This window comes from Gopherus evgoodei, chromosome 19, assembly GCF_007399415.2.
Source record: "Gopherus evgoodei ecotype Sinaloan lineage chromosome 19, rGopEvg1_v1.p, whole genome shotgun sequence".
Taxonomy (NCBI): Eukaryota; Metazoa; Chordata; order Testudines; family Testudinidae; genus Gopherus; species Gopherus evgoodei.
This window is the reverse complement of record NC_044340.1, coordinates 5222310-5247573: the sequence shown is the minus strand read 5'-3', so window position 1 is coordinate 5247573 and position 25264 is coordinate 5222310. Positions and strand designations below refer to the sequence as shown.

At 50.6% G+C, this 25264-nt stretch overlaps 3 protein-coding genes across 4 annotated transcripts; 2 read left to right on the top strand and 1 right to left on the bottom strand.

Moving 5' to 3' along the window:
* The first annotated feature begins 979 nt into the window (after nucleotides 1-979).
* On the top strand, nucleotides 980-12480 carry PUS3 (pseudouridine synthase 3). The gene is made up of 6 exons (XM_030538323.1): nucleotides 980-1084; nucleotides 5285-5729; nucleotides 7858-8426; nucleotides 8967-9157; nucleotides 9282-9660; nucleotides 10533-12480. Exons 2-5 carry the CDS (start codon nucleotides 5340-5342, stop codon nucleotides 9611-9613), a joined length of 1482 nt encoding a protein of 493 aa, XP_030394183.1. The 5' UTR covers nucleotides 980-1084; nucleotides 5285-5339; the 3' UTR covers nucleotides 9614-9660; nucleotides 10533-12480.
* HYLS1 (HYLS1 centriolar and ciliogenesis associated) lies at nucleotides 2089-9466 on the bottom strand. The gene is made up of 2 exons (XM_030538324.1): nucleotides 9384-9466; nucleotides 2089-3562 (listed from the first exon to the last, which is right to left on the bottom strand). The coding sequence occupies exon 2, from the start codon at nucleotides 3526-3528 to the stop codon at nucleotides 2608-2610; it is 921 nt and encodes a 306-aa protein (XP_030394184.1). The 5' UTR covers nucleotides 3529-3562; nucleotides 9384-9466; the 3' UTR covers nucleotides 2089-2607.
* A 1267-nt stretch (nucleotides 12481-13747) lies between the features above and the next one.
* Nucleotides 13748-25229, top strand: RPUSD4 (RNA pseudouridine synthase D4). 2 transcript variants are annotated; one of them, XM_030538343.1, is made up of 7 exons: nucleotides 13748-13947; nucleotides 20135-20300; nucleotides 21438-21639; nucleotides 22623-22716; nucleotides 22877-23027; nucleotides 23467-23564; nucleotides 24644-25229. In XM_030538343.1, the coding sequence occupies exons 1-7, from the start codon at nucleotides 13783-13785 to the stop codon at nucleotides 24848-24850; spliced, it is 1083 nt and encodes a 360-aa protein (XP_030394203.1). In that variant the 5' UTR covers nucleotides 13748-13782; the 3' UTR covers nucleotides 24851-25229. The 2 variants fall into 2 exon arrangements, with proteins under 2 accessions (XP_030394203.1, XP_030394204.1); XM_030538344.1 differs by lacking the exon at nucleotides 13748-13947 and adding an exon at nucleotides 15309-15420.
* The last annotated feature ends 35 nt before the right edge of the window (nucleotides 25230-25264 follow it).

Genomic DNA, 25264 nt, shown 5'->3' with positions numbered 1-25264 from the left:
TATAAATTAAGAACACTTTTTGGTATATTTAATACTATTATAAATGCTGGAGGCAAAGTGAGGTTTAGGGTGGAGGCTGACAGCTCATGACACCCCCCCATGTAATAACCTCGTGACCCCCTAAGGGGTCCCGATCCCCAGTTTGAGAACCCCTGGCTTAAACCATGGGAGGCAGTGTGGTCTAGTGGTTACTGCACAGAACTGGGAGTCACCATAGCTAGTTTCTAATCCCAGCTCTGCCACTGACTGGCTGTGTGGCCTTCCTTGGACAAGTCACTAGGGCAGGGGCAGGCAAACTTTTTGGCCTGAGGGTTTTGGAAATTGTATGGAGGGTGGGTTAGGGGAGGCTATCGATCCTCAAACAGCCAGGCATGCCCCAGCTCCTGTCTCCTATCCACCCCCCACCCCTGCTTTTTACCCCCTAATGTCCCCCTCTAGGACCTCCTGCCCCATCCAACCCCCCCTTGTTCCCTGACTCCCCTCTGGTTTTCAGATGTGCTCACTACCTGCAACGCCCACTAGAGTCATGGGTATGCTGGCCTGTACCTCCGAAAATCGGGCCTGAAAGCTCCACACTCACTTGGGAACAATATGACTTTGTCTGCCTTTGTACAATGCTTTTTGGTCTCTGGCTGAAAAGCACAGTCAGTGCCAATCGTGATGAATCATGAAAAATCCCTCTCTCCTCTACAGCAGAGGCTGGCTCCAGAGGGGTCTCTGAAGGAGGATTTCACACCGACATGATGGTGATTATTTGTAAACGTCCCCGAGAAGGGCAAAGACGCCTCCAACGCGTCCTGGAAGCAGCACAGAACTGCGGGAGTCTCCCTGCGGATGGGGGAGAGTCTGCCTAGGCAGCGTTCACATTGCAAAAAAAAAACCCCTTAGCCCCTCGCTGGAAATGAGGGACTGTGGCCCACGTGGGGCCGGAACTACATTTCCCATGATCCTCCTGCAGAGCATGGGGGGAGGGAGCGGAAATGTCATTTCCTGCAGGGAACGCGGAAAGCAGCGCGCACGTGACCCGCCGCCCCGGCCCTTCCCGGGAGTGGGCGGCTGGAGTCGGGGCCGATCTGCTGTAGAGGTAGGCGCCGCGTTGCCGGGGAGGTTGGTTTGCCTGGCACGGTGTCACTTGGCAATGCAGGATCCGCTCTCTCCGATCCCGCCAGGGAGAGAAATGGGGCAGGCTTGAAACCCTCGCTCTCTCCATGGGGCCTCCCTGGGGTTCGGGTCCAAGGCAGCATGAGACCGGGAACGATCGCTCCTCGGGAAGTGCAGTGGCAGCAGTAGGGAGCTAACAGCCTCCAGGGTTAAAGGAGGGGTGGTGGGGTGCGGTGCGGCGGAGAGGGTGTTCTTAGCGAGCGATCTTGCTTTGCAAGGATCCCTTCCTTGGCTGGAAAAAGTCAGGGGGTTGGGAGGGCTAGAGGCCTTCTCTTTCACAGTAGGCGGCCGAGGGAATTGATATTTCTACTGAGGTGGGGTGGGCTTTTTTGACTTTAGTGCATAGGATGTGTGAGTTTGTGCTGAACAACACACAGTGCTGTGGCACTCTCTGATCTGCGGTTACTAAGCATTTTCAGTATCCCTGTCTTACAGATGGAGAAACTGAGGCCCAAAGTCATACAGCAAGTCAGTGGCAGAGCCAGGCACAGAACCTAGATTTCTTCACTTAGTTGTTCTATCCTGTGAACCATGGGGCACCCCAGAACACTGGATAGACACATTTTATACAATGAAATAATATATTAAGTTCTAACCCCTTCCATCCCACTGGATCCCAAAGACCTTTATAGACTGAGACAAATTATTCTGGTACTGGGCTGGCTAAGGACACCATGGCAAATGCTTCCATTTACAGAAAGTGCCTGGGCAACAAAGTGGCAGATAGCTGCCTCTTAAAAATATAAAAGCCTCATGGAGGCACTGCAGTGCCACTCTTGGTGACAACACTCTGCAGTGTAGACAAGGCCTATGAATGTAAAGGCATAGACAAATGCATGGAATAGTTACTTGCCCTAGACCTGTTAAGAAAGTTCTATCTTAAGCTGATCAGAAGTGTTTCTAATTAATCCACAGAACTACAGCAGATCCTTTCACACACTTTATTAAAATAAATGCATCACCCAGAAGCCATAAATAAAACATCAGTAGCATCACAGCAAGTCATCCACAGGAGCAAGAGCGCAAAAAAAAAAAAGGGGGGGGGGGGCAAAAAATAGAACTAGTGATATTGGTTATTCCCATGAGCATAGAAGATTCCTGTAGGTTATTTTCATTATATCCACTTTGACCAGCTTCTGAAACAATAGTCTTCTCAAGGAGAAACTCTGCAGGTCTTGCTAATAGGCAGGCAACTGGCCTACAACTGATGCATTTCAATACAAATATTTAGGAAGCTGGCAGGTAACACTGTTTTCTACCACAATCAGCCTCCTTTGTCTAGAAGCACAAATGAAATTTTAGAGTCAGCTTGACTTATTCGAGATCTCTAGAAGGAACAAACAGTTAAGAATGATGCAGTGTGCCTGCACAGAGCAGGTAGATCTCTGATTGGCACTAAGGGATGGATAGTCCTGTGGATGGGGGCGTTGATGAGACTCTAGATAACTATGAAGGAAAGGAGCTCTTTCTGGGAATGAGGCCATTTGCCAGGTCACAGCGCACCCCCCAGCGCAGGGCAGATCTCTTCTTTTCTGTAGGCACCAGGTAGTTGTTGGGGACATAGATGTGTTGAGACCTGGTTGGGAGGTCGGGCTTGTAGAGCATCTGTTCCCGAATGCCCCAGCGTAATTCCTTCCTGTGATCCTCCCCTGGTATCCGGAATGAATCCCAGTCCCGCTTATACTCAAAGTACCGGGCTACCCGGTCAATCTTCCCACGATTACGGCCTTGCTGCTCTAATCTTGGAGGAATGAAGGATTTTGGTTGTCCAGCCATGATCAAGTCTTGTTCATAAACTGGAGAGCCCTGACCATGGCAATCCCTAGGAAGAAATGGGGGGTCTCCATGAGAGCCACTGCGACGAGGAAGAGCCAAGTAAAACTTCCCATGGGAACTGTGTTTCGGCTCGCTTTCCACCTCTGATGCAGTGTCTTCTTGGTAGGGGTGTAGATGGAGCCGTCTCTGTCTCAGGTCTGAGATCTCAGGGTCACTTTCAGCATTGGTTTCTGGTTCACTGGTGACGGATTCATCCGACACATGTACCTCTCCATCAGGCATCCGCCTCAGAACTTTCCTCTTCATCACTAGCTTCCTGGGTCCTCTAGGTCCCTCTGAGAGGGTCTCTGGTTGCATGCTGTGTTCTGCCTGGTGGTGCCGCATCAGCAGATGAAGAGATGGCCTGATCCCAGAAGTCACAGATGCTTTACTGTAGGGGTCATACTGGGCTGGAGCACAGCCTGAGAGGAACCTATCTCCATCTCCTTGCTCTACACAAAGTTGGGTGAGGGCCATAGCGGCTGCTGCCAGCCGCTCTTTATGGTTCATAGTGGCCCATCTGTACCGATCTGGTCCTATTGGTGCCTCCATGATTTCACCTAGGCTGGATTGATTGTCACTTATTCTGCAAGAGTAAATTGTAATTAAGTTCTTAGTACATATGAACTGACTGAGATACAAAAGATACTTAGCACAAACAAAAAATGGAGTCCTTGTGGCGCCTTAGACTAACAAGTTTATTTGGGCATAAGCTTTCCCAAATATATTTGTTAGTCTCTAAGGTGCCACAAGACCATATTTTTTCTTTTTGGCTGATACAGACGAACACGGCTACCACTGAAAAGATAGTTAGTGAATATTAAATCAGACTCTAGACCACTTACCAGTGACCATCTGAATGCGAAAAAGGGATTTAAACAAATGAGTAAGAGCTAGTGAAACTGAAAAGAGTAGTGCAATCAGAATCCTTTATGGATCCCCAAATTTACCCCTCACTTTGAATGATACTTCTCTACAGATGCGTTTATATGTCAGATGCAAATAGCTACCTATTGTGTAGTCATGCCCCAGTGTCCCTTTTGAAGCAAATATTAGAATTGTGCCATATAAGAATTTGCAGTGATATTCAAACAGCAAAGGGGTAATATCTTAGTTATCCTAGCACAAGGGACAGTTACTAAGGTAATAGCTAAGTATGAGGCAGAATACTTTGTCTAAACTTGGGGGGGAAGTATCAGTAACATTTTCTAGTGTGATTCTGCCTTGTGTGAGCAAGAACAGTTATTAAACAACTATTTACTAGCTGTGCTAACTCCAAGGGGGCACCCTAGAAATGTTTTACTAGCACAGATAATGGAAAGGCCCACCCCAGGAGGTCATCTTGATACCAGAGTCGTACCTAAGGCAAAGCTGGAGACTGCAGTTGAATTGCATACTACAAGACTTCAGTCCACAGCAGAAGCCAAGCTGGGGAACATTTAGGCTGGGAATCTGGATACCTAATTCACATTAATTCTAAGAGCAACTGGGCACCAAATCCATTAGACAGCTTTGAAAACTTGAGCTTTAATAGTGTGTCAAGAAGCTCTTTTGAAGGAAAGATGACATTACAACAGATGGTTCCGTAAGACTAATAACAGACATTAACAAGTTGCCTCACGTGCTGATGCTAGTAGAGTCAGGGGGCTGTTGAAAATGAGGATTGTTGCTTGGCAGCTCTGTACAGATCCTCAAAAGACTACATGAAAGCTTGGTATAGATGTGACTGGGCCTATGCAGTAGATCTGATGTTATAACAGCAAATGGAATGAGGGACGTGAGATTAGAAGCATTGAAAGGATTAATTGCACTGAAAAAGGAAAAGCTGTCACAGCGAAGCCCAGCCAGCCATATGCTAGGTCAGAACATGGGAAATGTAGGGCACTAAGGAATGTTAGAAAGCCAAAGCCAGTATGTGAAGTAAATTCTCAGAGCGGATTTATACTAAATCTAACAGGAAGTAAAGAGACACTCAGGGCTGGTCCAGACTGGGGGGGGGGGGGAAATCGATCTTAGATACGCAACTTCAGCTACGTGAATAACGTAGCTGAAGTCGAATATTTAAGATCGGATTACTCACCCATCCACACCACGCGGGATCGATGTTCGCGGCTCTCCCTGTTGATTCCGGAACTCCGTTAGGGTTGCTGGAGTTCCGGAATCGATATAAGCGCGCTCGGGGATCGATATATCGCATCTAGATGAGACGCGATATCGATCCCCGAGCAATCGATTTTAACCCGCCGATACGGCGGGTAGTCTGGACGTACCCTCAGATTTGCTTATCTCCTTACTCTCCCTTCCGCAGACACCAAGGAGCTACCACTGTCTCCCAACTGGGATAAGTCACAAGAATTCTCAGTATGGCAGAAATGGGTGCGGAGAAAGATAAAGGAGAGGGACTACTGAAGAGGGTGCAAGAACTGGAAGAAGAAGTGAAGAGACTGCAAGAGAAACTCTTGGAGGGCAAGGAGGGCACTGCCATAAAAAGCAACCCTTCAGCACTGGGGAAAACGAAGAAACGCCAGCAGCGGCCATTTGATTTTAGTGCCTATGGCCGGAGACATGTGGCACTGAAGATCGCCTACCTGGGCTGGGGTTACCAGGGCTTTGCCAGCCAGGAGAACACCAACAACACAATTGAAGAAAAACTGTTTGAGGCGCTAAGCAAGACCCGGCTGGTAGACAATAGGCAGACATCCAATTATCATCGCTGTGGACGGACAGACAAGGGGGTCAGTGCATTTGGACAGGTCAGTGCCTGAGGCTGCCGGTTCTCCCAGTTCTTGCAGATATGAGAGATTCTGCGTTAATTACGCTGTGAAACCTAGGTGGAGGGTGTACAGTCCTTTAGGATAATTCAACAGGCTTTATGACAAAGCCGGTGTCAAGCGTAGGGGATAAAAACATTCGACCAATCTAAAAAGATTCTAATTTTTCCCTCTGATCTGAAAATGAACATGGTAAGAAGCTGTCCTAGTATGTAAAAGGACACACTGCAGAGAGAGCCTATAGTTAACTTTGTGCTCAGCAATGCATTTAATCAAGAAGACACATAAGACTTGTCTACCTGGAGAAGCTATTGTGAAATAAGTGAGGGTGTGACTTTAAAGTGCAGTGCTCTTCTGTAGTAACTCCCTGCATGGAGACTCACTCAGCACAAAGGCACTCTTATTGTGGAATGAGGTGTCCACACAAGAAGCAACGGCAGAATAGCTGTTCTCGGCTATTTCCCCATGTAGACAAGCCATTAGTGTGAAACTTAGAACAACCAACGCTAAGCAAAATTACAACTGCACCAAGTATCCCCAACAGTCATTGATTTGGTTAAATTCCTATTCCTTTAAAAACAAAAAACCCCCTTTTGAAACTAATCAGAACGGTGTCCAGTTGACTTCAGTCCTGTCTACATGCTGCCTTTGTACTGGATAACTACTATGGTTAGGAGTGTGGGATTTTTAACTAATGAGTAAACTCAGCATAACCTAGGGGTGTGGAAGCAATTTTACCAGTATAGCTATTCCACTGGAGAAGGTGAGAAAGCACCTTTAAACCAATATGATTACCTGAACGCTAGGAGGACTCTACCACTGTAACAATATTGGTATAGTTAAAAGTACAACTGTATTTAGACAAGACTTTAGCCCCACTGTACACTTCGGTCAGAACAGAGCAGTATACTGTCATGTCTATGGGTAAAAGCCCCACTTCTGTCAGTGGTTTGAACCCAAACCTTCTTGATAAGGGCCAAAAGCAGCTTTTGTTTGCATGTAGACTAGCCACAATCTACCAATAAGTTGATCTGACCCCAGTGCCTAGTGTAGGTGCAGGCAAACTTTTTGGCCTGAGGGCCGCATCGGGTTTTGTAAATTGTATGGAGGGCCAGTTAGGAGGTGGAGGGCTGGGCCACAATCCCCTCCCCTATCTCCCCCCTCTCCGCCCCGTCGGGACCCCTGCCCCATCCACAGACCTCCACTCCCTGTCTCCTGACTGGCCCCGGACCCCTGCTGCTCCATCCAGCTCCTCCTCTCATTTCTAACAGCCCCCCTCCCCCCCTGTGACTCCTGCCCCATCCAACCACCCCTTCTCCCTGTCCCCTGCTGCCATCCAACCCCCCTCTCCTTCCTGACTGTCCCCCCCCCAGGACTCCTGCCCCCATTCAACCCTGTTCCCCCCTGCCCTCTATCCAACCCCCTTTGCTCCCTGCCTGGAGCACCAGTGGCTGGCAGCGCTACAGCCGCACCGCCTGGCTGGACCTGGGCCATGCTGCCGCCACCACACAGCACAGAGCACTGGGTCATGCCAGGCTCTGCAGCCCCACTGCCCAGAGCATTGCACTGGCAGCGGATTGAGCGAGCTGAGGCTGTGGGGGAAGAGGGACAGCAGGGGAGGGTCCAGGGGCTAGTCTCCTAGGCCAGGAGCTCAGGGACTGGGCAGGATGGTCCTGCGGGCTGTAGCTTGCCCAGTGGCACCACAAATATAAAACACCACAAATTGGCCCCCTTGTTGAGATTAAGGAGTGAGTTAGCCATGGAACTGAGCTATGTTGCCATCTGAGATTGTGTTTCCTCCAAGTCAAGGTTGAAAGTACTCCAAGATACCGATATATTCCATGGATTACTAGGACTTTGAGGGCTGTTAGTCTATCGCTAAATCGATAACTTTGCAGCAAACTGTTAGCTCACTCCAACCACCTCCAGCAGCTGCAACTATACACTTCAATAGGGACTACTGCTAGGTCTTGTTATTAAAGCACACCAGAGGATTAGTGTCTCTTCCAGAGGTCTTGAATTTGTTTCTTTTAAAAGTGAATGTAATTGGAAGCTTGCTTTGCCTATCCTGAGGGATTCAGAGTGTAATCTCCTTTTTCCAATCCTACAGGTGATTTCCCTGGACCTTCGCTCAAATCTTTCAGAGGGAAAGAAAATGAATGGTCATGAGGGTGGCTTGGAAGACAAAACCAGTAGCTCTGCCAACGAAATCCGCTACACCTATATCCTAAATCGGATGCTCCCTCCTGACATACGTGTGTTGGCCTGGGCCCCTGTAGAGCCCAGCTTCAGTGCTAGATTCAGCTGCCTCAAGAGGACCTATCGCTATTTTTTCCCTCGTGCAGATTTAGATGTGGCCCTCATGAATGCTGCGGCACAAAAATACGTTGGGACCCATGACTTCCGGAACTTGTGCAAGATGGATGTAGCCAATGGCGTGACAAACTTCCAAAGGACTATTCTCACAGCGCAGGTGCAGCTGGTGGATAGAAGAGGGGAACCTGGGCTACAGGACCCTTTCCAACTGTACCAGTTTGAAGTCACAGGCCAGGCATTTCTCTATCATCAAGTCCGTTGCATGATGGCAGTCCTCTTGCTAATTGGACAGAGGATGGAGAATCCAGAGATTATTGATGAGCTATTGGATGTAGAGAAGAACCCTCAAAAACCACAGTACAGGCAAGAATTACCAAGACAAATCCTCAGAATTTTACCTCAAAGAACTTATGTATCTTAGTCCCTGTTTCTGAATCTAGTGCCCTAAGTACCCCTGTCACGCTTCCTATCAACATCCAAGCAGCCTGTCAATATCAAGTCTAGAGTGAAATGGAAGACAGTGCTTCCAGTGGCAGCCTGCTACTTAACATACCCTCTTAATTTTCAAAACATGCACTTAAACACTGAGGCAACAGGAAAAGTAGTTTCTTAAGCTTTGGCTCTTCAGGCAAGAAACATGAAATTCTTGATGGGTCTTATTCCTTAGGACCTAGTAAAAATGTAAGCATTACTCATAGGTTCAAGGAGCTGCTGACTTGACAGCTCTTATACAAGATAGCAGTGAGCTAGTCATTGTCTTTTCCACTGAAATCAGTGCTATCACATTGGATCTGCTGTCTTATGTTCTAGGTTTTTCCCAGATCACTGCATCATTTTGTTTTAACTTCCTGCTGACTGTGCCTGTGTACGGTTAGGTAATGTTTCCTCCTTTCCTCTCTGCAGCATGGCAGTGGAATTTCCTCTGGTTCTGTATGACTGCGAGTTTGAAAATATCCAGTGGATCTACGACCAAGAAGTTCAGGAGTTTAATGTTACTCATCTACAGCAACTCTGGGCCAATCATGCAGTCAAAACTCACATGTTATATAACATGTTACAGGGGCTGGACTCTGCTGTCATACCCACAGGGACAGGTAGGAAAATTGTTCTGAGAGTATGCCTAACAAATCAAAGTTATGTAGGGATAAAGGCTAATTCCTGAAATGAGTAGCCTGGGTTGTTTGAGATTCTAGCATCTGACTTTTTTGTATGTTACAGGCCCAGAGAAGAACAGAATGGTCCTCTGGAGAGAGGTGAAGCCCCCAGTCCACAACCAGATCAGCAGTTTCATCGAGGGGGTGAAGGCCCGCACTTACAAACCTTTGCTGGCTCGTCCCAAGTGCGAAGGTTTGGAGTCCCGGATCAATCACTTTGTTCGCAGGGGACGTATCGAGCTGCCACACTGCAGGGAGAAAGAGACTGGAGCAGCCAAAGAGGAGCACCTAGAAACAAAGAGAGGCCACAGTGACACAGCAGAAAAAGATAGTGAGGTTCCAGGACAAGCTGCCAAGCGAGTCTGCATGGACACAGAGTGCAAGAGCTCTAAATGAGACCTTGTCACCTGATAGCAGAAGCAGGACCATCTTTCAGTGATGGGGTTGTCATAAACAGATAGCTAAGGGTTAATGTCTCTTTCACCTGAAACACCTGACCAGAGAACCAATCAGGAAACCGGATTTTTTTTCAACTTTGGGTGGAGGGAATTGTGTGTCTGAGTCTTTTGTCTGTCTGCCTGCTGTCTCTGAGCTTTGGAGAAGTAGCTCTGTTTTCTAATCTTCTGTTTCTAAGTGTAAGGACAAAGAGATCAGATAGTAAGTTATATGGTTTCTTTTCTTTGGTATTTGCATGAATATAAGTGCTGGAGTGCTTTGATTTGTATTCTTTTTGAATAAGGCTGTTTATTCAATATTCTTTTAAGCAATTGACCCTGTGTTGTATCATCTTAATACAGAGAGAACATTTGTATTTTTTCTTTCTTTTTTATATAAAGCTTTCTTTTAAGACCTGTTGGAGTTTTCTTTACTTCAGGGAAATTGAGTCTGTACTCACCAGGGAATTGGTGGGAGGAAGAAATCAGGGGAGGTCTGTGTGTGTTGAATTGGCTAGCCTGATTTTGCATTCCCTCTGGGGAATAGGAAAGTCCTTTTTGTTCCCAGGACTGGGGAACGGAGAGGGGGAATCACTCTGTGTAGTTTCACAGAGCTTGTGTCTGTGTATCTCTCCAGGAGCACCTGGAGGGGGGAAGGGAAACAGGATTATTTCCCTTTGTTGGGAGACTCAAGGGATTTGGGTCTTGGGGTCCCCAGGGAAGGTTTTTCAGGGGGACCAGAGTGCCCCAAAACACTCTAATTTTTTGGGTGGTGGCAGCAAGTACCAGGTCCAAGCTGGTAACTAAGCTTGGAGGCTTTCATGCTAACCCCCATATTTTGGACGCTAAGGTCCAAATCTGGGACTAAGGTTATAACAGGGGTGGAGGTGATCCCCTAGGATTTTAGGAAAGGAAACATTTTGGGGGTGGGAGGAAGGGCACAGAGGAGAGGAATCCCTTTAATGGTGCAATTCTGCACCTACTTCTTTTTAAATATTTGGATAGCCCCCTGGAAATCAATAATTGTTATACGATAATATAGTGCAGAGGTTCTCAAACAGGTCCATGAAACATGCTGGGCATATGGTACTTGTTTTGCCTCCTTTTTACCAGCTGCTAAAATGCATTAAAAGTAGCTATTACTTTTCCATGCAAGCAATTGCTGTATTTGCCACAGGAATATCATGTGATTAAATGGAAGAGGTGGTACCCCATATAACTGAGGACAAGTGGTTGAGACAGTATTAGTGTGATCCAGACTAGCAAAGTGAGAACCCCTACTCTAAGGGGGGTAAGCTGCTACCTTACCTCCAGACTATACTGTTTAAGTGCACAGGGCACTAGCGTGAGAAACACCATTATTTCCTTTCATGCTGCACTTTCTGCTTAAGCACTTTGCACATGGAAGAGTTGCAGAGAGAACCAGCTAGCACCCTGGCCAGGATCCCTTTTCAGCCAGCTCCCTGAGTAAAGTGCTGTCTCAGCAACTGCTGCCAGGCTCCTGTTTGTCATTGAGAGTGCATTTTGGTGGATAGTACCCAAAAGGTGGAAAATATGGCAGGTTTCGGGATGCGTAAGTGCTTTGGAGGAACCTATGAATTTTGTAGGTTCCTTCCCCTTCATTCCTACAGGCTTTATGTAGTTGAGGAAGGCGAAATAGTTGGAGGCTACTATGGCCACAGCTCTGTGTAAGTGTAAATGCTTTGGGTAACAGTGCTGATCGTGGAGACTATCTCCAGGCACCTTAAAAGTGTCAGCATGAAACTAGGGAGCAAGGAAGTTTGAAAGAAAGTTAACTAAAAGAATCATGTCCGAAATAATCAGCTTTTTCTGGAAACAAGTAGGATACAATTTCAGATGAAACACTTGTCCCAGTTATAAATACAGTGTGGGCTGGATGGCAGGAAAGGCTGGAGAAATTATTTTGGAAAGGAAGAGCCTGTACTGCAGGAGAATTGAAAGGCAATAGTAGGATGGCCATGTCAGGATGTGGCAATGTCTTAATTTCTGAACCAGATCATTAAACACTTTTCAGTTTTAAACTAGAGATTGCCAAATTAGTCAATCAGATGAATTTTACTAGTTGTTTCAAATGCTTTATTTTTTCCCTATGAAGGAAACAAGCACCTTCATGACACTGTAATTAAAGTACAATTTTAGATGAGATGCACTGGAAGGAAATTGATGCGACTCTAAAGAAAGTTCTGCCCACAATCCTAAAGGAGTGAGCCACACTAATGAGTGAAAAGTATAATACCTGGTATTGCGGAAAGTACCTACTACAGGCCCTCAATCCTGTCTTTAAAGGAATTTAGGCACCAATCCTCTAAGCAATCTTGCAACTGCTTCCCTTCTTACACACACGTAGAAACTAGCATTGACATCAATAGGACTATATTCATTTGAACTATGACTTCTTCCTCAACTAGCTCAATCCTGCCCTAGGAATACCAGCATCCTAGTATAGAGAGAGACTTGATTTCTCTGTATTGGACTTCTTTACTTCAGTCCACTTGTAAGGCAGTCCTACCCAGGAATGTGAATATGCCTTGAAACTACTCCCGCACTATGTTGGTTTGTTGAAAAGCTATGTTTCATAACTCCTAAGATTATAGGGCTGCAGCCTGCTCTATTCAATCACAGCATCTGAGACCATTTTAAGGAGTGGAATGTCATATATACAGGAAAGTATAACTAAATATTTGAAAGTTTGAGGATGCAGCAGTGGTTGAGTCTGAAACTACATGTTCAGCAATGCAAATCTGTCAGGGAGAACAGTGCATGTTTTACCCAAAACCCACCCTTTCAGATGGTTTATTTCAGTACTGTCAATGCATAAAGTGATCTATAAGAGATAAAACAGCTTATTCACTCTAAACTTGTGCTGGATGTTTTTTGCCATACATAAATGGAAGAAGCCACACATTTGGCTCCATTCATACCCCTCTAAATATTGCCCTGGATTTATGGGGACAAGTGGCTCTAACCCTGTGTAACTTCGACCTTGGTGAGCTAGTTTAATTACCATAAGTAGCCAAGACCTTTGTTTTAGGTTTCATAAGAAGGTCGTAGGGCAGTCAGCACCCTGCTGGAGCTACGGTTCAGAATCATCTCAGGTCCCGTCTGCACTAGGGTGTCAGTGGTGCTGGGGGAGTCAGAACATCTCCTGCCATGGTCCAGACTGGTGCTGTACCTGAGAGAGTGCGGTGAAACAGAGCGGCTCAGTCTCACCTCTGTTGAGGACCATCTTGCATTTTAACCTTGTCAGAGGAGGAGGTTCTACCCCTGCCCCGGCTGTGAAGGGCTTGAGGCTGCAGAGAAGAGCAGAGGATTCTGCTGACTAGACCAGAATCACCAGCACCGCGCAGGGGTGACCCCCCCTCGCCCCCCAGGCTGAAATCTGGGGAACTGGAGGGCGGGGGAGAGATGTCCCGGGTGCCCGGTGAGTCTAGGCACACAGGGGGTCCCAGTCCATCACCAGGAGCGGGATCGGGACAAGGTGGGCGCCAGGGCCCGCCCCTCGCCCCCCCACGAGCAGCCGGGGGGGGGGGGAATCAGGGCAGACACGTTCCAGTCCCGACCGTAGGCGAGTCCCCGGGCGGGGCGCGTAGCTCCCCCCGACCCCTCCCCCCCGTACCTGGCCCGTGCCCGAGAAACGCCGGCCCCGTCCGCCCCCATCGACCGTTACCTGCTCCTGCCCACTCCCAACGGCCGGCTCCGCCGCCGTTTAAATCGCGGGGCGGGACTTCCCCGGAGGCCGCAAAATCCACCGTTCTTATTGGACCGTCCTCTGTTAAAGTCCGCCTACCGCCGCCGCATGCTTGGCTTTCATTGGGCGTTCGGCCCCAAAAATTCCACCTCCGGCTTTTCTCCTCCCATTGGGTGCCGTGCTGGTGGCCCCGCCTCCTCCGCACTGCATCGTAATCTCATTGGGGGCTATCGGTATCTCCTCGTACTGTCGCTACCGATTGGGTGAGTTCTCTGTAACCCCGCCCATCGCCTAATCTCATTGGCCCTTCCCCCTGAAGGCTTACGCCATACTCTCCTGATTCGGCGCCTTATCCGCGCGCAGGGAGCGCGGGGAGGCGGGGCACTTGGAGGCCCCTCCCCCCTGCTGACAACTCTGGAAAGATGGCAGTGCTGGGGAGCATCGGGCTGCGCCTCTGGGGCCCTGCGCCCGCTCTGAGTCAGAGCCTCCGGGCCTTCTCCACCACCCACGGGGCAGCCGCCGCGGTGAGCGCGGAGCAGCTGGCGGAGAAGCTGAGGGCCCAAAAGCGTGAGGAACAGAAACAGGAGGCGAGTGTTCCCGGCATGCGCTGCGGTGTACTGGGGACTACAGCTCCCGGCATGCACTGCGGTGTCTCAGGGCGCTAGTCTCTTACTACAGCTCCCGGCAGGCTGTGCAGCTATCGGGGACTACAGCCCCCGGCATGCACTGCGGTGTCTGAGGGCGCTAGTCTCTTACTACAGCTCCCGGCAGGCTGTGCAGCTATCGGGGACTACAGCCCCCGGCATGCACTGCGGTGTCTCAGGGTGCTAGTCTCTTACTACAGCTCCGGGCAGGCTGTGCAGCTATCGGGGACTACAGCTCCCGGCATGCACTGCGGTGTCTCAGGGTGCTAGTCTCTTACTACAGCTCCCGGCAGGCTGCGCGCGGCGTTTGGGCTGCGCCCCCGAGCCAGAGCCCCCAGGGTTGCCAGGGACCCTAGAGGGCTGTTAAAGGCCGGTCGGGGGGCTGCAGCGCTAAGGCAGGATAATCCCCACCTGTCCTGGCTGGCACCGCGCTGCGCCCTGGAAGCCAGATCCTGGGCAGGGGGGCGCAATGTGGCTCTGCATGTTGCCCCTGCCCTGAACACTGACTCCGGCCAATGGGAGCTGGGGGGCAGTAAGGGCCGCCCGGGGGGCAAGTGGGGAAATTTGCCCCAGGCCCCACAGGGTCCCCCACAAGAACATAGTATTCAATATCAGAGGGGTAGCCGTGTTAGTCTGGATCTGTCAAAGCAGCAAAGAATCCTGTGGCACCTTATAGACTAACTTGAGCTTTTGTGGGTGAATACTCACTCTGTCGGTTGTATTCTGTAGCATTGCAATTTTTTTTATGGAAGGGGCCCCTGAAATTACTTTGCCCCAGGCCCCCTAAATCCTCTGGGCAGCCCTGAGAGCAGTGACTGTGTGGAGCCTCTCCTGCACTCCAAACTCCTTATCCGTGGTCCCAGCCCAGAGCCAGCACCCCCTGCCGCAGCCCTTATCGCAGCCTTTATCTCTTCCTGCACCCCAACTCCCTGCCCCAGCGTGGAGCCCCGTCCCGCACCCTCCATGGGTGCTGGAACTAGAGATGTGGGAGGTTCTGTAGCACCCCCTGGCTTGAAGTGGTTTCCATTATATGCAAGGTTTTACAATTTATTTCAGTAGTCTTAGCACCCCAGTATAAAAATTGTTCTAGCACTTCTGCCTGAACTCCTCATTTTTGGCCCCACCCTGGAGCCTGCACCCCCAGTTAGAGCCCACACCCCAGCGCCCTGCCCCAGCCCATTGAAAGTGAGTGAGGGTGGGGGAGAGTGAGCCACCAAGGGGGGGGAAATGTAGTGAGGGGGGGTTGGGGTGTCGGGGAAGGGATAAGGCTGGGGCGGGGCCTCAGGGAATGGGTGGGGCTAGGGTGTTTGTTTTTGTGCGACTAGAAAGTTGGCAACCCTACCCTTGAGGGGTTAATAGTTCTGTAGCATGCTGTGCTGGAGGCTTTCAGAGAATGCTCAGGCTAGCCCTCTAAAGGTGAGTGGTTGCAACTCCTACCAGAGCCAATGGGAATTGTGGGCTTGTCTACATCAGAAAGTTGCAGCGCTGGTGAGGGAGTTACAGCGCTGCAACTTAGGAGGTGTACACATCTGCAGGGCACCACCAGCGCTGCAACTCCCTGTTTGCAGCGCTGGCCGTACTCCCGTTTTGTCTCGGGTGTAGAGGATCCAGCGCTGGTGATCCAGCGCGGGTAATCAAGTATAGACACTTACCAGCGCTTTTCTTGACCTCCGTGGAATAAGCAGGTATCCCAGCATCACCGAGGAAGCCTCTGGTAATCAAACTGGTCTCCTTCCCCAGCTTGCTCTCGCGTTCCCCGAACCCCGAGCAAGCAGGTCTCCTTCCCTGAGGTTTGCTGGGTGGTTCCGGGAACGCGAGAGCAAACCGCGGCGAAGCTGGTCTCCTTCCCCGGTTTGCTCTCTCGTTTCCCGAACCCCCAAGCAAGCAGGTCTCCTTCCCTGCGGTTTGCAGGGGGGTTCGGGGAACGCGAGAGCAAACCGGGAAAGGAGACCAGCTTCGCTGTGGTTTGCTCTCGCGTTCCCCGAACCACCCTGCAAACCGCAGGGAAGGAGACCTGCTTGCTCGGGGGTTCGGGGAACGAGAGAGCAAACCGGGAAAGGAGACCAGCTTCGCCGCGGTTTGCTCTCGCGTTCCCCAAACAAGCAGGTCTCCTTCCCTGCGGTTTGCAGGGTGGTTCGGGGAACGCGAGAGCAAACCGCGGCGAAGCTGGTCTCCTTTCCCGGTTTGCTCTCGCGTTCCCCGAACCTCCCTTGAAGCCGCCCAACAGCGCTGCAGTGTGGCCACATCTAACGCCACTTGCAGCGCTGGTTGCTGTAAGTGTGGCCACTCTGCAGCGCTGGCCCTATACAGCTGTACTAATACAGCTGTAACAACCAGCGCTGCAAAATTTTAGATGTAGACATGGCCTTTCAGAGAATGCTCAGGCTAGCCCTCTAAAGGTGAGTGGTTGCAACTCCTACCAGAGCCAATGGGAATTGTGGGTGTTCAGTGCCTCTCAGTCAGGGTTGCCAGGTGTCTGGTTTTCAGTTGGAACTCTTGGTCGAAAAGGGACCCTGGCTGCTCTGGTCAGGCCACTTAAAAGTCCGGTTGACCGCAGTGGGGCTGAGGCAGTCTCCCTGCCTGCTTCCATGTGGCTCCCAGTAAGTGGTGGCATGAATTGTTCCTAGGCACAGGGGTGACCAGCGGGGCTCGATGCACTGCCCCTGCCCGCAGGTGCCTCCCTGAGCGCTGGCTCTGCAGCTCCCATTGGCTGGGAGGCCACAACAGGTACAAATCCGGGGCACTGCGACCAATGGGGGCTGTGGCACTTGCAGGTGGGGGCAGCGCGCACAGCCCCTGGCTGCTTTTCTGCCTAGGAGCTGGACATGCTGCTGCTTCCTCCATCCCTGGGAAATGCTGGGACAGTGCTGGTGTTGCTGCTAAGGGGCCACCTGAGGTCAGCTCCTCCTGGATTCCCATGAACCAGACCAGCCAGAGCTGCACCCCAAATCCCCTCCTGCACCCAAACTCCCTTCTGGAACCTGCGCCTCAACCCCTTTGGTTCCAACCCCCTCCTGCACCCCAAACCCTTCATGCCCGGCCCACCCCAAAGTCTGCACCCCTAGTTCGTACCCCTCCCACACCTCTGCCCCAGCCGAGAGCCCCCTCCCACACTCTGAACCCCTCATTTCTGGCCCCACCTCAGAGCCTGTACCCCCTGCTGCCCCCCAGCCTGCACCCTGCTCTCACACCCCTAACCCTCTCACATATCCCCAGCCCCAAGCACCATCCTGCTCTTCCTAACAGCCACCCCAGCTAGGTGGCCCTGCACTCCGCAAGTGACCTGTGGTGATGCTCCAGATTTGTGGCTCCTTTCCCCAGTAGTTCCTACCCGGGAGCCTCTGCTTCAGCCCATCTGAGCCCTCTGGGGTATGTTTACACTGCAATTAAACAACCTGTTGGCATGGCTCAGCAGACTGGGGTCAGAACGTTACTGTGCAGACATTTGGGCTCTCTGAGTCCCTCCCCCCCCCGGGGGTCTCAGAGTTTGGGGTTCAGCTAGCCCAAACACAGCCCGACAGCAAGCCCTAATCAGCAGACAAGGCAGCCAGCTTTGATTGCTGCGTGGACACACCCACCCCAACTTGGAAATTGAGAGTTAATATACAAATAACACACTGTATTACAGTGTACAATCTTTGCATTATTATTGGTGTACGCAAGACAATATTTATTGATTTGAGGTGTAATATGGAACATTGGACCCGAACGAAGGGCTGTGTGTGACTTTCTAACGTTTCCTCTCAAACTGCTTTGGAACAAATTTGGGACACAGTACGGGTGAGACAACTTGAAATGAAGAACCCTAGAAAACCTGTTGGTTAGCAGGATGGTAACATAGGGAGGGGTCAGTTTCTGCAGCATGAAGTGCATTTTATGCACTCTCACCTTAACTTTAAAGAGCTATAATGAATTATTAATACAATATTAAGCTTATATATTTAAATGTAAGTGTCAGGAAATGTTAACGTCGATTTGTCCACATTGCATATGTTGTCTATTAAAGCATACGTTTAAACAATGTAATTAGTCATTAAACGTGGAACAGCATCACTTTTCCCCTCTCTTAGACAGTTCATTGTCAGGTAGGGAAAGTGTCAGTCAGTGGCTGCAGCACTACTGGATTCCCTACCAGGACAGTTGGGTGAAGGCAAGAAAAATCAAGCTCCTGCAATAGTCTCTTTAGTCTCGCTCATTGTGAGGGGGACACTTGGGGGGGGGGCCGGGATGGGGGGGGAGGGCAGTTAATTTTACAGTAGTGTTTAAAATACCTCCCTGGAGAGGTGAAGGGTTTTTGGATCACACGTTCCATCTCCCAGGTTCAAACTGTTGCAGCGAAAATGAGAGTGAGGGTGGAGGAGAGTGATGGGGGCAGAGGGGAGTGGACCTGTCCTCAGGATGGGGCAAGGGCCTTGAGTTTTCTGCAATTAGAAAGTTGGCAATCCAACTCTCAGAATCAGACCCTGTTCTCTTTGCTGCCTTTACCAGCTGCTTGTAAATAGGCATCAAATGGCCCAGCAGTAAACATTACAATCAAATGAAGAAACTACCCAAGTAGTGTGCAACCACCCTGATGCCAAGTCCACATCCCGTCCCTCAGACTGAACCAGGCAAGAGAGATCTAGTAAAGACAGAACAGGGATATAAAGGGAGAATAACAACAAAACAGAAGGGGAGGGAAGCCCAATATTGGCAGAGGATAAGCTTGCCAGCAGGGCAGCACATATTAAAGAAGTATTTATTGTATGTTTAGCTGTTGTATTTTTTTAAATGTTATTTAGTAGTTAGAAATTATGAAAGCCAACGTATGAGCAGCCGGTGCTGCAAGCACCAACAGCTTGCAAACCTTTGTGTTAAAGGAAGATGCTTCATAATTATTATTTGTATTTAACGTGCAAGCATAATACTGCCATCCTGAATCTGGTGCAATGTGACACAAGAAATGCCAGTTCCCTTTGAATGCACAGGGAACTAGAGAGCTTCAAAAGCTGTTTTCCTTGCCTGCACGCTCAAGGCTTGTCTACATGTACAGCACTGCAGTGGAGCTTCTCCCGTTGGCGTAGTTAATCCACCTCGGTGAGAGCTGGTAGCTGTATTGACAGAATAAGCTCTCCCATCGCCACAGCGCTGTCTGCACCTGGGTTAGGTTGGTTTAACTACATTGCTCAAGGAGTGTGGATTTTTCACACCCTGAGCAACATAATTATACTGATGTAAGTTTGTAGTGTTGACCTGGCTTCAATCAGACAGGCATTGTGTAGTCTAGACAGTAAAGGTGTGGGGTTACAGGATATTAGTTGACATGTTCTAACTAAAACATTCTAAAACTCTAGTGTAGACAAGGCAATGTAGACTTAAAAGGTGCACTAAATGGGTCAAGTTAAGACCTGGGGTTAGCCTAGCTTTCTATGAGTTAAAATTTACACTCTCTGTCTGCATTGGACCCCTAGAACAAGTTAGGTAAAGCTTTCTAACACACCTTTAAATCCTGATTCGGACGAAACCCCAATGTGATCTCGGTTTTCATTCTGAGGGGTTTGTACTCACAACTCAAAAAGCCTTGCGTGGCTCAGCCAGCATGGGGTCCATCTGACCCTTCGCATTACCTAACGTACTCAAATTAATCCGAGGCCCTTCTTCAGAACCAGCGAGTACCATTTTTACAGTCATTGGTCTGCTCATACCCTTACTTTGAAATCTTGGCCTTACTTCCTTGGATGCTGTCGGCCGGGGTCAAATGTCAGCCTGACATCAGAGCTCCTAGGCCTGCATCCAGTGGGTGATGAAACATACATAAAGTGGTGAGGCACTGAGAGCGCACTGGAATTTAAACATTTGGGGATAAATCTTTCCCAGCCAGGTGAGATTCCAGTGAGGTGGCTTCTGTGATAGGACCATTGGGCAGTGTCTGCGGCCCTGTCACTGTAGTAACTGTGCCTCACACAGTTTTGAGATTCCTCAAAACACCATGGTGAGGTGAGGAGATACCGAGGCAGAGACATTCCATGAACTGCCAATGTCTCACAGGAAGTTTGCAACAGAGTCAGGAATTGCACGCTGGTCTCCTAAATCCCTGTTACTTAACCTGAGACCATCCTTTCTCCACTTACAGCGTTTTCTTTCTTCACAGGAGCCTAAAAACCCAGTATTGAGGCGGGTCCGAGAACTGTCCGAGCTCAGCAAGCAGCTGCAGCGGGTTCACCCCAACGTGCTGGCCAAGGAACTGAAGCACAGGATCCTATACCAGAATGAAGAGCTTGTGGTGATTGACAAACCCTATGGCCTCCCTGTGCACGGTGAGAGAGGGCCAAGGGAGGCTGCTCTGTGCTGGGCAGTACATAGGCTAATGCTAGGAGTGTGTGTCAGTCAATTCTAGTTACTGTGAGAGCAGCTTCACCAACTCCTGAAGGTGCCTTCTCTTGCTTAGCAGTGTCTGGCCTCATGTTATGTTAAACAACGCTAATGGATTTCAGCTCCAAAGGTATCTAAATACCACTCGGATCTCTGCTGCCATGCCAACGCGCTCATCGCTGTATAGATCTGAACTGAGCCTGGGTCATGCTGTGCTCATGAATAGAGACTTGAAATGGAGCTGTACCCCAGACAGCCTCCTGCGGGAGCTGCACAGGGGAATAGGGGAATGGGGTAAAGTGAGCCCAGTATTCTGTCTCTAACGTCCCTGATTAGCCTGGGGATTTTCTTCCTACATCTGGTCCCAAGGACAGAGCAGCGTGTATCTTCTTAGGGTCACATCTCAGTTTGAGGAAAGGAGAATGTTTCACCCACAATGCTGATTGTCAGACAATTCAGCCTCTCCCAGCAGGCTGTGCTAAGGGGAATGATGCAGGAGACCTGGCATTAGAGAGCACTCGGCTGCCGCAGCCTCTCCTAGCAGGAGGTGCACTTATGGGCACTAAAGGAAATGGAAAATGAAAGTTTGTTGTTTTGTTGTGGTAGTGCCTGAAGGTCCCTAATCAGGGCCATGGCACTACCACAGATAGGCACAATCCCTGCCCCAAAGAACTTGCTGTCTAACCTGGAATGTGCTTGTGAAGCTCTTCTGATGGTGGGTAGAGGAGCCAGTCATTGAGTGAACTTGCCTGGCATTGCTCTGCTTCAGGTGGGCACCTGGAGTAAATCCAGGGTTCCTCTGGGAACTCTTGAGTGTCTGGCCCGCAGGGTTAAAGTTCTGAAGGTTCCCAGTGGTGCCTGGCAGAGTGAGAACTGGGGGGGCATCTCCCAGGGAATATGTGCAGGCTCACAAGTGTCTTTGTGGCAACAGAGTCTCCAACAGGAACATTGGAATATCAAGCTCTTTCCATGGGGCCCTGATAGAGCCTGTCCTTGCTGGCTCTGCACTCCGGGGAAACCGCTTCTGAGGGGAATTCTCGTGGGTCGCTAATCTGGTTCTTGTTTCTCTTCCAATCACTCAGGTGGCCCTGGCATCCAGAATTGCATCACCGATGTGCTGCCAATTTTGGCCAAGATGCTGGATGGCATGAAAGCGGAACCCCTGCACCTGTGTCACCGGCTGGACAAGGAGACGACGGGCGTGATGGTGCTAGCACGGGACAAGGACACAGCACATCGGATTCAGTGCCTCTTCAAAACGCGACAGGTGGAGAAGAAATACTGGTACGAGAGGTTTTCTGGGAGGAGGAGCACAGGCTCGTATGTGGTTTGGAGTGAGGTGTAGAGGGACATCTGTCCTCTTAAAGGTGAACTGAGCTCTGTCCTGACAGCCGATTGAGGCCTTAGAATGGGCAGCAGCAGTGCAGATTTCCTATGGAGCCTGAAAGGACCCCTTCTAAGGAGAGAGGTAGCCCAGTCTCCATGGCCCAGTCAGCCCTTGGTCTTTTCATAGAGACAGCATGGGGGTGGGATTTGTGCCAGTGGTGGTTCTGCAGCGCAGTGCATTTGCCCACTGGGAAGAAGCTGGATACTTGCCAGCTCCTTCACGTACGCCACGAACAGCCCTCATGGTGAGGCTCGCTACCCACTTGGGCTGTGTTTGAACCTGTGACCTAGAGGGGAAAGGCCCCCTGTTAATCACATGCTTATATGCTCTCATCTGGGAGTGATAGAAGCACCATCTGCTCTGGATTGGTTGTGCCATGCTTGAGAATCAGATGAGCAATTAGTTGTTAGGCCTGGTAGCCTAATGTTGCCTGCTGTGCTCCAGCCCGGAGAGCGATCTTCCATCTCCTGCTCCCCAGGACTAGTTGGGGCTTGTCTCCTCTCCCCTCCTGTACACAGTAAGGAGAAAGGTTGAGTGGGAAGGGCATCTTACTCCATGCAGCCAGCGGTGAGTCTGGGGCTCAGAGCCTGGGAAAAGGCGATGGGGGCGCTCCGAATCTGGTGCTCAGATCTCCACGTGTAATTGCTGGCATCCCAAAGCCTTGTTAGCTCTTTCTGGGGACTTGGAGCTAGCTGCACTTTACAGCTTTTTGGAAGGGCTGATCATATTTGTCCCACTGAAGAGCCTCCCGTTGCAGGGTCAAAACCTCTGCAGTATTGCTAATGGAATAGAGGAGACTAGCCTCTCTACCCTGTAGAGAGCTGACAGCTGTGTGCAGAGAGCTAGGGTGGGGCCCTGTTGAGCTGTGTTCTCTTCCCAGGACGATCAGCGTGGGGCTCCCAGTCCCCTCGGAGGGGCTGGTGGATATTCCCATTGTGGAGAAGGAAGTGGAGAGCCACCAGTCGCACTATAAGGTGAGTGAGCTGCCTCCCAGCCGGGCTCCGGTACTACCGGCTGGGGCTTAGCACTGTGAATCTCTAGCCAGGCCATCTGCGCTGTTACCCTGGCCTCACAGCGCTCAAGGTGTATTTCTTGTGACCCTCTTTTCCTTGTGCGGGCTTCTCTGTGCTTCAGATGACGCTGGCACCGAACTACCGCATATCTCCCGAGAATGGGAAGATGGTGAAAGTGCGCCGGAACAGAGATGCCCACAGTGCTGCGACCCGGTACCGCATTCTGGCTAGCTCTCCTTCTTGTTCCCTCCTGGAGCTCCAGCCAATCACAGGTAAGGCTCGTTTGGACCCCAGTTTGTTAGGATATGCTAGCAACCAGAGCCCCTGACGTGCTTCCTGTGCTGCCTCTGTAAAGGTTCCTATAGTGACAGCGGGTGCCTGAGCTTGATGGGAAATGGTTCAGGCTGAGCCTGTGGGTCTCTGGGAGTTCAGGACTTTGCATTCGAGTCTGACTTTTGGGTAAGATTGCAATTCAGCCAATCAGGAGCATTCCTAGTGCGGTGGGGACCAACTGGTTTTGCTCCAGCAGTCAGTTGGAGTGCTTGTTTGCATCCAGGCCTCTCTGGCTGCTGGGGCTAATGACAGGCTGCAATCTCCATGCCCACTCTTCCTTTGGCAGTCAGTCTGGGCAAGCAGCAGGCACATGATCAGGCAGGTGGCACCAGGCTGTCTTCTAACGCCTGGTTCTTCTCTCTCCTATTGTGTGCTCAGGAGTGAAGCACCAGCTCCGGGTCCACCTGGCCTATGGATTGGGGTGTCCAATCCTCGGAGACCACAAGTACGCACATTGGAGCAAATTGGCACCCCAGGTAAGAGGTGATATGGCAAGGGAAGGAAGTGGGAGCTGCTGGCCCTCAGAAGGGGAACAATTGCAGAGTTATGGGCCCGTGTCCCTGCTGCACCCCACACCCTAGGGAAGGTTCCACTGCCTGGTGTGAGGCCTGTTGCTAACCCTTCCCTGGCAGCACTTCCTTTACACATCCACAACCTGCTGAGACTGGCTTCTCCAGGCCAGGGAGTTCAGAGCAGTTTGGGATCTTCAGCACCCCTTTCGGGCAGGTGACGCCTGTTCTTCTCAGAGCCTCAAACCCAGAGTAGAATCCAGGAACCAGGCCCCAAGCCTGCCAGCTGAAAATTCTGGAGGTGTCCTCATGGCATATCTCAGGGGCAGGGAGAAGCCACAGCATGATGGGTTACTCTCCCACAACAAGAGAGATACTGGGGTATCTCCCTGGGGGGGCATCACCTCCGCCACCACAAAGATCCCAAGGCACCTCTCCCCAGAGAAGAGGTGGGGAAATGTGCAGTAGGCAGGTCCCATCATCTCTAGGGGAGGAGGGAATGGCTGCCGTTGCAATGCCCAGCTCCTGGGGCATCTCTCTCTTTGGGAGCTTGGGGGTGTCACCATAAAGATTCCAAGGCATCTTTTCCCTAGGCAAGAAGAGGTGGAGGGGATGTTATGCTGCAGGCAGGTGTCATGGCCTCTCTGCACCAGCCAGATCCTGCAGCACCTCACCCTAGGTGAGATGGGAGGGAGCGATCTTCCCCCTAAAGCAGTTCTCAGGTCCTGTTTCCTCTCGGATAGCGTATGGTCAGCTTAATTCTTAAGCCCAGTGCTCTTTAACTGAATTGGGGGTAACCTCAAAGGCTCCTGTGATGTTCCCTCTCCCAAGCATGTACCTGGGACACTGTGTTGGTGTCTGGCAGTGGCTGGCTATGGGTGTTTCTAATGCTCCTGCAGCTTGCTGTACCTGCAGAAGCCTTGTTCTCACCCCTCCCTGGCAGTAGGGGCTGGGGCACTGCCTTATGTTTGCAGTTGGTGGCTGGCTTTGGGCACCAGCTCTCACCCATCTTGCGCTCTCTCTCTTGCTCTCTCTCCCTGGAGCAGAAGCTTCCCGAGAACACTCTGATGAGACTGGGGTTGGAACAGGCCAAAGTGCGTCACCTCCCTCTCCACCTGCATGCCCACCAGCTCACCCTGCCCACAGGGACCTGCGGGGACAAAGAGCTGCACCTGGTCTGCAGGCCGCCCCGTTTCTTCAGAAACACTTTAAAGCGGCTGAAGCTGGAGATTCCAGAGTCGCTAGAGAAGTGAGAGGAGAGTGGAGCTGCCTGTCTCTGCAGCCACCATTGCTCTGATGACATCTGACTCTGGTCCTAGCTGCTGTGCGGTGCTGTCTACCTCATGGGAGAATGGGATGATGAGTTCAGTGGTCTCAGCTGCTCCAGGAAAACCCCAGCCATTGGGGGACAAAGTCTGTGCCTTGACCTGCTTGACTGATCTTGGGCCGTTCAGCTGCTTGAGGGAGGTTCTGACTCAGATCCAAGGTCTGGTTCTGTGCAGAACCAGGACTGGATTCAGTGAAGAGCCAGCAGGTTCATCCCGTTATGGTTTGGCAGAGGCAGAGCAGGGCCTTGCCTGGAATCCAAAGCCAAACTGTGAACGTCTCTAAACAATAAATGGTCTGATCTCATTCTATGCGGTAACGCTCTGTTAGGAGTTGTGTAA